Raw genomic sequence first — 13,069 nt, 5'->3', positions numbered from 1 at the left:
GCTACCGCTTCCTATCCTTGTTTTGGGTCAACAGAGTCTCACTCACGCTCACACCCACCACCTGGCTGCCGCCATGCCACGCACGCGCACCAGATTTCAAACAACAACAACACACCTGCGGCTGTGGTGGGTTTGAAGGACCGTAGCAGTGACGCCAATAAACGGAAACGAGGAGATGATTTATGGACATACTTTCAGTATAATCCATCAGACAGAAAAACGGAATGCATATTTGGAGACGACGGTAAATGTGGCCACAAACTAGGTGGGAAGAATACCACCAACCTCAAGCGGCACCTGAATGCTCATCACGCTAATATTTTTTTAAAGTTAACTAACAAGTCACGCTGTTAACATATCATATACATTCAATTTTACTCGACATTTGGCTTGTGACATATTTCATGGTAAGCTTAAGGTTTTACATGTATCTACTTGTCAAACCTAAGCCCATTTCCATTACTTTTTGTGGTGTATTTAAATAAGGCAAGGCACGCGTTTCTCAACTTTATAAGCGAGGTCTCAGCGTAACACACAAACTCAACATGAGGGTATATTAGGCTCAACTATTTTCTTCATAACTTTTTATGACGACATGCGCAGAAGGCACACCGACTAAAACAACAGCAAGCCCTCAGGGACAAGCTTAATGCACATTTTAATTGTATTAAATACACCACACTTTTTAACCTATATTCATTGACTAAAACTTGACTAAAACATTTTTGTGTTTTCGTCGACTAAAACTATTAATTTTATAATATGACTTATAAATGACTAAAATATGACTAAAACTAAAATCGCTGCCAAAAACAATACTAGTGTGAATGTACCGTTAGTGCGCACACGACTGTGAAACTTCATGGTTCAAAAATGTTATTGTATAATTGACTTGTGCTCAAATTTACTGGATAGTTATGGCATCATAACATTAACACTAGTCACACTCATCTTGACAATTTTTGTATCGCTTATATTTTGCACATTTAAAAAGGTTGCCATAACAATTACTTTTCAGACATACGGTACTTGTTGTAGCCGAGTCAAGACCGAGTCCACATTTAGCTTAGTCTTGACTCGGATTATAGTTTGACCCGACTACAACATTGCGTCTTTACAATAATTAATTGTTACACAACATAGAAACCTACCCATATTTAAAAGGTGATTAAAAGACAACAAATAAAGATAGGATGAAAGTTTTTTTGTTTGAAAGCAGAGGGTCTGTTCTTTCAGTTTATAAATTTTATGTTAATATATTTAAAGAAGAACATTTTCTGGAAGGCATTCAACTTTTCTGAAAAATTGTGGGGGAAAAATGCTGGCACTGGCAACTTTTAGAGGAGTTAAATGAGAAGTATGTGATATTGACATATAAAGATTATACAATCTTCTATAGCAGTCAAATTTCAAAATATTGTTGCCGTTTTTTCTGCCCCCTCTTCCTCACACTTAATGCTCATGTGGGTTGCCTGACACCTACAGTAGCGCAACTGACGATGGAAAGCGATGGGTGGACTTTTTTCACTGTAGGGTGGTTGTGTTCACACTGCCAACACACATTTATGTCCAAACACCTTGTAAAAGTGGATTTTGCATAATAGGTGCCCTTTAAGGTCAAAGCGCTCGCTGTCAGTCACAATAACTTGTGGTTGGGCATTTCAATAATAAGGCAGCTCAATGGCTTCACCTCCTGCTAGTTTAAAATCCATGAGTCATATATAAAGATCAGTGCATGGATCTCATTAAAACAGGGATTTCAAAGCCTATGATCTGAATGCAAAACTGAAACTTACCACAACTCCATTATCTGTTACTGCTTCTCTGTAGGTGAAGTTGCACACCGCCCAGGCCAGGTAGTATGTGGACATGCGGGGAGTCCTGGAGAAATGGTTGGTCACCCATCCGTCCTCATCAGATGTTGACGCTTCCACTGGCATGTTGGACAGGGACTGATACGAGCTCTCGTGTTTCAAACTCACTCTGAATGTGGCTTTATAGATTGGCTCATCGAAACACGGGAAGGCCTTTCGGGCATGAGTGGGTGAGAACTGCGTCACAGCAAGATACCTGCAGAATACAGATAAACTATGACTGGTGATCCATCACTCCTATGCTCATCTACATACAGTCATTTGCTTCTTGGTTATAGATGGACAAATCCTTAAATTGTTTTCTTTTGAGTCACACCTACTAAATCAACTTAGAGTTTTCACTCAGCCTCAGTTCTGCAAAAATACAAGGGAAATGTTATCACCATGATATTTTTAAGTGCCTTTGAGGTTGTGAATTGGGTCATAGCTGAACTGGGGATGCATAACAATTAATCGTGATTAATCTATAGCAGAATAAAGCTTTTGTTTACATAATATGTGTGTGAACTGTGTATATTTACTTTGTATATATAAATACACTCAACTAAGGATTATTAGGAACACTATACTAATACTGTGTTTGACCCCCTTTCGCCTTCAGAACTGCCTTAATTCTACGTGGCATTGATTCAACAAGGTGCTGAAAGCATTCTTTAGAAATGTTGGCCCATATTGATAGGATAGCATCTTGCAGTTGGAGATTTGTGGCATGCACATCCAGAACACGAAGCTCCCGTTCCACCACATCCCAAAGATGCTCCCTTGGGTTGAGATCTGGTGACTGTGGGGGCCATTTTAGTACAGTTAACTTATTGCCATGTTCAAGAAACCAAATTGAAATGATTCGAGCTTTGTGACATGGTGCATTATCCTGCTGGAAGTAGCCATGTACCAGGATGGGTACATGGTGGTCATAAAGGGATGTACATGGTCAGAAACAATGCTCAGGTAGGCCGTGGCATTTAAACGATGTCCAATTGGCACTAAGGGGCCTAAAGTGTGCAAAGAAATCATCCCCCCCCACCATTACACCACCACCACCAGCAGCCTGCACAGTGGAAACAAGGCATGATGGATCCATGTTCTCATTCTGTTTATGCCAAATTCTGACTCTACCATCTGAATGTCTCAACAGAAATCGAGACTCATCAGACCAGGCAACATTTTTCCAGTCTTCAACTGTCCAATTTTGGTGAGCTTGTGCAAATTGTAGCCTCTTTTTCCTATTTGTAGTGGAGATGAGTGGTACCCGGTGGGGTCTTCTGCTGTTGTAGCCCATCCGCCTCAAGGTTGTGCGTGTTGTGGCTTCACAAATGCTTTGCTGCATACCTCGGTTGTAACGAGTGGTTATTTCAGTCAAAGTTGCTCTTCTATCAGCTTGAATCAGTCGGCTCATTCTCCTCTGACCTCTAGCATCAACAAGGCATTTTCGCCCACAGGACTGTCACATACAGAGCAGATTGTGAAATACTCAGACCGGCCCGTCTGGCACCACAACCATGCCACACTTAAAATTGCTTAAATCACCTTTCTATCCCCTTCTGACATTAAGTTTGGAGTTCAGGAGATTGTCTTTACCAGGACCACAGATGCACTGAAGCAACTGCCATGTGATTGGTTGATTAGATAATTGCCTAAATTGAACAGGTGTTCCTAATAATCTTTTAGGTGAGTATGCACACATGCATGTATTATTTTAAGAAAAAAAAATATTAATATATATATATATATATATATATATATATATATATATATATATATATATATATATATATATATATATATATATATATATATATATATATATATATATATATATATATATATATATATATATATATATATATATATATATATATATATATATATATATATATATAAAATAAATCAAATCATACATAAATATACAAATGCATATATACACATGTAAACTTTTCTTAAATATATGCATGCTGGTGTGTCCATTTATCTATACAAAGTTATTATACACAGTTTACACACACATGATTTAAACAAAAACTTTATTCTGCTATAGATTAATCCCGATTAATCGTTATGCATCCATTTTTAATGAATCCCTAGTAATCTACAGAAAGACATTTTAAATGTCAAAATCAGGTTGCCCATATATAATAGTGTTACAAAAACTATGTTAATATTCTATTAGATGAACAGACAGTGATCAATAAAGGAGTGTGAGATATTGGCATTGTAGAAACTACTGCATGCCGTATAAGTAAAAGCAATGCTGTTCAATATCACAGCTACACGTTCATTTCCAGGAAGTTGCATTAATGGCTATCAAAGCCTGACTTGAATCTCAGAGGGGGAATTCGTGACAAGCTTTTACCATTGAAAGATGTTGCATCATAAACATCTTTACACTACTTAAAGGTCACAGTTGAGCTGCATGCGGAAGAAGTGGATGGCTGGTCCGAAAGCAAACTACTGTATGTTGAGGATATCAGAATGAACATCATACACATGGGCATAGGGGTTAGGTTTGTTGCTTTTGTGGTAGGGCTATACATTAGTGGTCTTCACAGGTCCAAAGAAATGTACCTGACCCGAAATTACCCAAATCACTTATTTCTCAAACTCGATGTGCATAAATATTTTTTGTTTTAAAAGAAAGACCCGACCTCCAAAAAAATTTGACCCGAGTCTGACCCTATGGCAATTATTTTTTTGACCCGAATGTAAACGGCACCGACGTGTGTGCAGTCCCAGTGGCCTCCCAACCGATTTGGCCCACTGCTCCATTCATTTTCATTTGCTATCTGGCGATGACACCAAGGTAACTGCTAAAATAAGCATTCAAATTTGATTGACGGGCCTGGCTCAACGAAAAAAGGGCAAACAAGGAGGGATTGAAAGTGCATACACGCAAGATAGTTTGGGTCTTCATTTTAAATTACCAGAGGCAGCTAATGTCCTAGGCCCACATGAAACTTTTAGACCCAAACCCCCTCGGGTCTCGGCTCATACCTCGGGTTTTCGGATCCAAGTACTGTAAGTGGACCCGTGAAGACCTCTACTATACATGCTTTAGCAGATTATTTTAATATCACTGAAATATCCTCAAAAGACAAAATGATTAGTGCTTGGTTTAAAGGGATAAAACACTTGAAAAACAACACTCTTGTGCCCCCATTTTTACTACAGAAAACAAACATTATCCAAACCACATGAGATCCCTACTGTTCGGTGTTGTTCATGAATATAAGAGAGCCAGCAGGCACTGATTACATAAACTCAATGATCTTTATAGCCTGTGGAGATAAGAGTGCTATACTGGATGATGTTCTTTTTTTCCAAAAGTCTAAAGATTATACTGCCTCGTTTATTTCAAAGCTGCTCTTCAATAGATCTTACAAATTCGTGACCTTACTCTAAAGGTTATTCACATTATAACTGCCAAAGAATCTGTACACTGAGTCCTTTAACATGCTGTGTTTATAGCTGACAGGGCGTATTAAGCTCTGCACAAACAGGCGTGATGTTTGGTTATTGCAAAGACAGATTGTGCAGCTGGTGGATGGACAAAAGGTTTATGAAGTGTGGCCATGAAATGGATTCCTTCAGGGTAAATCAAAGGTTTAAATAGGTCTCAAATGCATTAACGCCTAGGGCAAAGATTCCAACTTGCTCCATTTTTTCCTGTCAGAGGGCCAAGAAACACTGAGATACAAAAAAGCAAGACGACTAAGATACTCTGACTAAGATAAAAACGAAAACACAAGACCCCATATACATATGAGCAATATATCTGTTCACCCTAAATAGTAATAATAATGAGACCAACACATTTCGAAGATTAGACATATAGGGGCGGTTTCCCGAACAGGGTTTAGGTTAATTCAGGACTAGGCCTAATTAATAATAGGTCATTTAAGAAGTTTTAACAAACATACCTTACAAAAAACACTACAGGTGTGCATCGTAAGACAAACCAATGTCAACAAAATATGTTTAAATTAAACAGGACAAGATGTTTTTAAATTAAAGCAGCTCAAACATGCATTTTTACTCTGGGACTAGGATAAGCCCTGTCTGGGAGACCACCCCTTAATGATGTTATATTAAATTAAATAGTGGCACATGTGAACATAATGCTTTAAATGTCTAAAGAAATGGTGCTAAATAGCACTAAAAGCTAGCAGTGTTGGGAAAAATTACTTTTAAAAGTAATGCAAATAGTTACTTTTTTGGGAGTAACTTAATATTGTAATGCATTACTTTTCATGGAAAGTAATGCTAACGTTACTTTTTAGTTACTTTTGCGTTACTTTTTCTTGGCTGAGGCTTGATCTCTTTCAGGCCTTGCAGGTGTTTTATAATTGAAAAGTTCTGCATTCAGAAATTGCATATTTCATTACAAAAATGTCGAGCTCTGTCCTGCCATCTCAGTTTCTGACTCAAACTGTTCCCACACAGGCGTGTATGCATAGAGTATAATGTACGTTCAGTTTAAATCAGTATATAATTTAAAAAAATCAAATTAAACTAAAAAAGTAACTTTCATTACTTTCTTAAAAAAGTAACTCAAATATTAATGTGTACATTTAAAAAGTAATGCGTTACTTTACTTGTTACTTCAGAAATGTAATATTACGTAATGCACATTACTTGTAATGCGTTAACCCAAACACTGAAAGCTTGTAATCATGAAGGAACCATTTTAAGTGTAATATAGCACCTGTGTATAACCATATTGTGCTCTGTAGAACCATAAAGGGTTTTTTATTGACGCTATAGCACTAAAAAAATGGTTCCTATGATTACGAGCTTTTAGTGCTATTTAGCACCAATATCTTTTGTACAGAAGAGGGAGTTCAAAGAACTTTAGTAACTTAAAGGGGACATATTATGAAAATCTGACTTTTCCATGTTTAACTGCTACAATTGTGTCCCCGGTGCTTCTATCAACCTAGAAAATGTGAAAAAGATCAATCCAGTAACTTAGTTTTGGTAAACCATTATCTGCAAGAATGTGGAAAAAATAGGTCATTGTACTTTGGCTCCTATTGTGATGTCAGACTAGGATAATACCGCCCCCTTTATCTGCACTATCCAACCACATCACAGCCATTTAGTACAGAGAGAAAGAGAGAGAGAGAAAATAATTCACAGCACAATTGAGTTTCAATTGCAAAAAACCACCATCATTGTGATCAGTGTTTGCACTTCATCCGCTCATTTGCATTTTAAATGACACACCCAAAACAGCACACTTTTGCTCAGATTTAGATTTAGTTTACATCTTAAAAAAATCTCATAATATGTCCCATTTAAAGCTTACAGTAACATTTACAAACGTTTAGCTCTCTTCATGTTGCGAAAGCTTCAATTTAACACGATAAATACCCACCAGAGGGCTCAAAGGTGTCAGCCAAAGTTTTACAAGTGTTCATTCAGATCCTTTTGGCAAAATCACTTGCTGTATAAACTGAAAACTTACTGTATAGACTCAAGTGGCACTTTCTACTACATAGGACAATACTACTGCATTTCAAAATAAACTCAAGATGTGTACATTTTTTACACATCTTTGTGTTATTTTAACACATGTGCCATTTTGTGTTGATTGTGTGTTAAAAGTAACTCAAAATGTGTTGTTTCAATAATAGCACAGAGATGTGGGGATTCTCATTAAGTGGGTGGTCCGTAAACTAACACTGATGTGTGGTTTTTTTTACAGTTAGGCTACCCAATCCAGCCATAAACAAGAATTAAAGAGACAATATTAATAAAGAACCATATATAATTTTTGGAAAAACTAGGTTTGTCTCTTTTGTTATTGACTATAATAATGTTTGAAAAGCAGTACTGCCAGTTTTTAAAAAAGTCACAGTTATCTTATTTGTCACTTTACGACATTCTGTGCAGTGTGGAAAATTGCTCATAAAAGCCAATCATAAAAGTATTACCATGCAGTTTCTGTCAAAATACAAGCAAGCAATTTTAGCTAAAAGAAGGCTAAATTTGGACTTTCATTGAAAGTCTAAGAGACGTCTAACCATACCCCAAAAAATAGACAAGGCATATGCTTAGAACATGTAAAAGAACGCCATGAACAACACCTGTTGACTTTGCTTAGTGGAATATACACAGTGTCGGATGGTGACTTATTTTTCGATGTTGCACATTGGGTAGCTTGTCACTAGCCTGACGTTGTCATACTCAATTCTAGTCAGAATTTGAGTCTGATACCGCTCCATTGAGTTAAAATTATGAGGCGTGTCTCAACCGAAAAATGCCTCTGCACTCAATTGGATAGACATACGACCAATCAGAGCAACGGAGTGTGTGATGTTGAAATGGCGTCTTTAGCAGCCTGACCGAACTGCTAGTAATTTCGCTACAATGATACTAACATCATTGTAATTATACTAAGTCTGAGTTAGCGAAGGTACATCAACACCTACTATGTTTACAACATTTCATTTATATCACAACATTAAGTATTTACTAAGTCATACAGTAAGACTTTCTCTTACCATTTGTACGTTAGGTGAACTTCATCCACGACGATAGCTATACGTTGGCTTGAAAAATATCGGAGCCTAGCATGTCCCTCCACTTATTCAGCAGTCACGATTCCAGGCTTCCGAAAAGAAGCTGGCAACGACCGCTAATTATATCCATCTCGTCGTGCACGCCGAGTTCATCGCCGTGATACCCATTTCAGTTGCTTCTTTAACTTTGTCCTCCATAGCAAGGACGACGAAAACATAAACAAATGCCTTGATCGCGTTTCTCTGTTCCTCTTTTTAAATCAATGCTCTGTCGATATCTTTTACAACAGACTCAATGACAGAATCCACACATTTGAATTCACCAGCGGCAGCCATTTCATTGTAAACAGATTGAACACACGCGCTCTTTGGTGACGTGGTTGATACGTTACTGTTGATCATCTGTCCATCATCGTATAAAGCCCGCCCTCACAATTTGATTCGTCGGGCGGTTTTGGTATTCGCATAGTAGCTCCTCAACGGTGAGTCCCCAGACCGATCTTCCCCCGTTTTTCAAATTGTGGTGGGCGGGGCTAAGATCGGCTGGCACCCAGGCTAGCTTGTCACATGTATTTAGCAAGTCGTGTGTGGCTCGTCATGTCAAAACACGTGTTCTGCTGCAGACGCTTTAATGGAGGTTTATGATAAAAGAAATGCTCACGCCTGCCAGATACTCGCTTAATCTCATGTGTCACCAGAGATTGATGTCACGTTAGAGCCTTGCGGGTATTTTGTGAACGTGGGCATCTCTTTTATCATAAACCCTTTCAACGTGTGTGTAGCAGACATGTATTTTGACATGATGCGCTGAACACATGACACTCCTAACACATTTTTTTAATTGCACCCCTTGGAAGAGAAGTCACAGGCTGCCAGTGATCATACATTTCGCTAATTATTTTGGCGAAATAACCAAATTCATTGTTTGGGGTACAAGTGGGTTACTCATAGCCAGACTATATTAGCCATAATTTCACTGTCTCGGTTATGCTTGCTGTTGCCGCAGGCATTGCTAATACATTAAAACTGGGGTAAATGGTGTTGATTTGAAAAGCTCTTAAAAACCTTACAAATATTCACCATGACAGTCATTTCTACAAGCACTGTACTGCACCGTGAGGCTACTCCCATTTCTGTTAATTCAGCAAATAAATGGTAAGAACAGTAAATTAAACCAGACAAACTTTAAAAGCTATTAAAAATGTTTGGTAAACATTCATTATTAAAAATATCCTGACAGAAACCACACACCATAAGCTATTGTTATTAAAATTCAATTATAAAAATCAGAGCTTACGTTTTTAAAATGCTAAAACTATCTACACTACATATCACATTATCTTCAATTAAAGTACCGGAGTCAATTATTCCGCTTACCACGGTTACCGCAAACATTGCTCTAGTGGCTATTTTAAGACATTTGATAGGTCAGGTGTGCGTTTTACAGAAAATAATCAACACCTGTGGAACATTTCTCAACCAATCAGAATAAAGCAACAGATTTGGAAAGTATTTCATCCAATCAGATATGATAACCGGAACTACTATATTTATTCATCAATAAAATTACTTAAACGTCTTTCAAAACCAAGTGTTATTTGCGTAAGTTGGTATCATGCTAAACGTAGAATACAAAATGTTTAATTAGGAATGCAGTATGATGACATGCATGACACATTACCTTCTTTCTCCATGTAGCACGTATGAGCTTCGGAAAAATCCTAAAAGTTCATTTTCAATCTGTGCATCAAATGTGATGTTGATCTTGTATGTTCTGAGTGGCTTCATCTCTCTGTGCAGCGCGATCACATACACCTGGTTGGGCGGATAGTGAAAGCGTCGGTGGACCCTCATGACGCCGGTTTTCTTACTGTCTGAATACACCAGCACTTTATTCACTTCCAGTCTGTCTGTGTGCAACACGATGAACTTAGTGGAGTTAACGCATTCAAACTCAATGTTCACCTGACCGGAGAAAGTGAAATTATCCATGTACACGGACAGTCTGAGGTCGTAGTGTCGAGGGCGCAGGGTGCCCGGTAAGCGCAGATGTTTCCACGGCTGCTGACCATCTTCTGATTCTCTGTGACTGATCCCGTTTCTGTCCCGGGACTGATTGGACTTACTGTTGCTAGACCCGTTACCGATCAGAGTCCCGCTGCTCTCCGCTGCGCATCTCTCGAAGCTGACGCTGAGCGTGATGGCGATGACAGTGACGATGATGAGGGTGAGGATGGAGATGGCGAAGCCCAGCACGAGTCTCTTGTGCACCGTGATGTGCTGTTCGGTAGTCCGGGGTCGGACCACCACACTGTCGGCCCACTGATCGGACAAAGCCCGGCCGTTCCTCATGCTCATGTCTTCAATCCCCATCGGCACGAATGTTGACTGCATTGAAAACGGATTAACATTAAAACATTTTGATGATGCTAAAGTATTAAGTTATTTTTCAAAATTAAGATCAATGGTCAATTCGCATTTAATACCTTAAAGCTCTATATGATAAACGGACTCATTTAAATGGCGTAAATAATTCAAAACCATGCAATGATTAGAAAACAGTATTAAGTTTTAAAAGCCAAACGCGCAATACACAATTTAGATCAATAGTAAGCGTGCATCACACATAAGACAGATATAAAACGATATAAAATCACTTAATATCCTCGATGATTTCTTATGAAACTTAATTCGCAGCGCATGTCTGACATCGCGCGTGCAGTCAGATGCTGGAGCTCATAGCAAAATGCAGAGGAGGTTCATACCGCACATCCTTGTAAATCCACGAATTCTCCTCTGTCATGAGTCTGATGTGTAATACGTCCGGCACACCTGCTTCATAATAAATCAGAAGAGTTGTGAATTTCTATTCTCTCTCTCACTGCATTCCCCCTGCCTCCATCCTCATCGCAGCATCCCTCTCTGTGATGTGTCCTCTCTCAACCAGTAGATTGTGCTGCGCTCTCTCTCTCGCTCTCTCTCTCTCTCTCTCTCTCTCTCTCTCTCTCTCTCGTGCAAAGACAGAAACTTAGTCCACTATTTCCATCTTAAGTTGAATATGTTTTACAGTCCAGCTAAACTACATACTTAACTACATGCTTTCACAGTTGGTTGCTACTGTACCTTTCATAGCAAATTATTTAAAGGGACATATCTTGAAAATGTGAAAAAGAACAAGCCAGTAACTTAGTTTTGGTAAACCATTCTCTGCAAGCAGGTGAAAAAACAGGTCATTGAAATTTGGCTCCTCTTGTGATGTCAGAAGGGGATAATACCGCCCCCTTAATATGCACTATCCAATCATGGCACTGCCATTTAGTGCAGAACAGCTAATTTGCATGTAACAGGACACACCCAATAACGGCAGATTTTTACTCACACCTAAAAAGTGGCAGTTTTATCATGCTATAATAAATTATCTATGGGGTATTTTGAGCTAAAACTTCACATATGCACTCTGGGGACACCAAAGATGTATTTTACATTTTAAAGAAGTCTTGTAAAATGTCCCTTTTAAGTGTTTTCTATTTCTATTACTTTCTATTTTACCCATGTCATGTAAGATGCAATGGTATGATCGATTTAATATATCTGCCATTTATCAAGAAAATGTCCCACACTGTAAAAAGCTGGATCAACTTAAAAATTACTTCAAGTGGTAACACCTAAAGATGATTAAGAGGAATTATATGATTAAGTGGAAAACACTTGAAGTGTATGTACATTTTACACAAAAATCTCTTACATTTTTAATCATTAATTTTGGTTCGTCCATTTCAGAAAATCACATAAGTGACATTAAGAGATTTTATTAGGTTACTTTAATCTTTTATTTTAGTAAAAGTATTCTTGATACGTTGTCCAAATATAAATTACACTGGCATGCATGTAATCTAAGTTACACACAGTCAGGCATACATAATTTATGGAAGAAATTCCATAGAATATACAGTTTGTACAGTATAAAATCCATTGTGTCTATCCCCCTAACCTACCCCAGTCCCTAACCCCAACCGTCACAAAAACCTCTTTTATATATGAAAAGTACTATTTAGTATGTTTTTAAGCCATTCAGTTATAAACATGTCAGTATACATTATTCATGTCCCCGTAAACCAAACATACCAACCCATATACATGCTTACTAGTTACATTGTAAAATATATCCTTACCTGGATAGTCTTTACTTTATAAAGTAAACATCACTTAATATTTTGTGTTTTGGACCAATGCTTAAAAAGTTTAGTTCATTTAACTATTAAGTGTAAATCCATTAAACTAAAACATTTAAGTAAACTGAACTTAGTTCATGTTGTGAGGAATACCCATAATCCTTTGCGCCTGAATATTTTGATTTTTTTCAGCGTTTTCACAAAAAGAACTTTCACCATTTAAATATTTGTTAATAAAATGTTAGAGGTTTAAGCTCTTATATTGATGTTGTTTTGTTGTAAATGATAATTTTGTGAAGTCACCGTTCAGGTGATCAGTGTTCCCTTACATGAACCTTCTTCAGAACATTTTATTGTATTTCTCGCCACATTACTGACAATGCATACATTTCTGTGGAGAATCACGTTTATTCAATGATTGACACTTAGTCCTGAATTTTCTATTATAATATCATTTATAACACCAAAAGTAATATAAAGGAATTAAAAAAAATCTTTAAACTTA

The 13,069-nt window shown here is 37.6% G+C and overlaps 1 protein-coding gene across 4 annotated transcripts in view; it reads right to left on the bottom strand.

Annotated features, from left to right (window-relative positions):
• Positions 1 to 13,069, bottom strand: part of LOC129432078 (thyrotropin-releasing hormone-degrading ectoenzyme-like) — a 142,359-nt gene that overhangs the window by 118,699 nt on the left and 10,591 nt on the right. The window contains exons 1-3 of one of the 4 annotated variants that reach the window (XR_012369322.1): positions 11,158 to 11,332; positions 10,074 to 10,780; positions 1,797 to 2,070 (exon numbers count right to left, since the gene is read on the bottom strand). Coding sequence is in view for 3 of the 4 variants with exons in the window: in XM_073867166.1 (XP_073723267.1) it covers positions 1,797 to 2,070; positions 10,074 to 10,765 (966 nt within the window). In the remaining variant the exon portion in view is untranslated. Of the gene's footprint in view, positions 1 to 1,796; positions 2,071 to 10,073; positions 10,781 to 10,878; positions 11,071 to 11,157; positions 11,333 to 13,069 lie in introns of those variants that run through there. The other 3 variants (XM_073867166.1, XM_073867177.1, XM_073867181.1) reach the window with 3 other exon arrangements.

Source organism: Misgurnus anguillicaudatus, chromosome 1 (genome assembly GCF_027580225.2).
Source record: "Misgurnus anguillicaudatus chromosome 1, ASM2758022v2, whole genome shotgun sequence".
NCBI lineage: Eukaryota > Metazoa > Chordata > Actinopteri > Cypriniformes > Cobitidae > Misgurnus > Misgurnus anguillicaudatus.
Note: the sequence above shows the minus strand (reverse complement) of the source record. Positions and strands in the feature narration are given on the sequence as shown.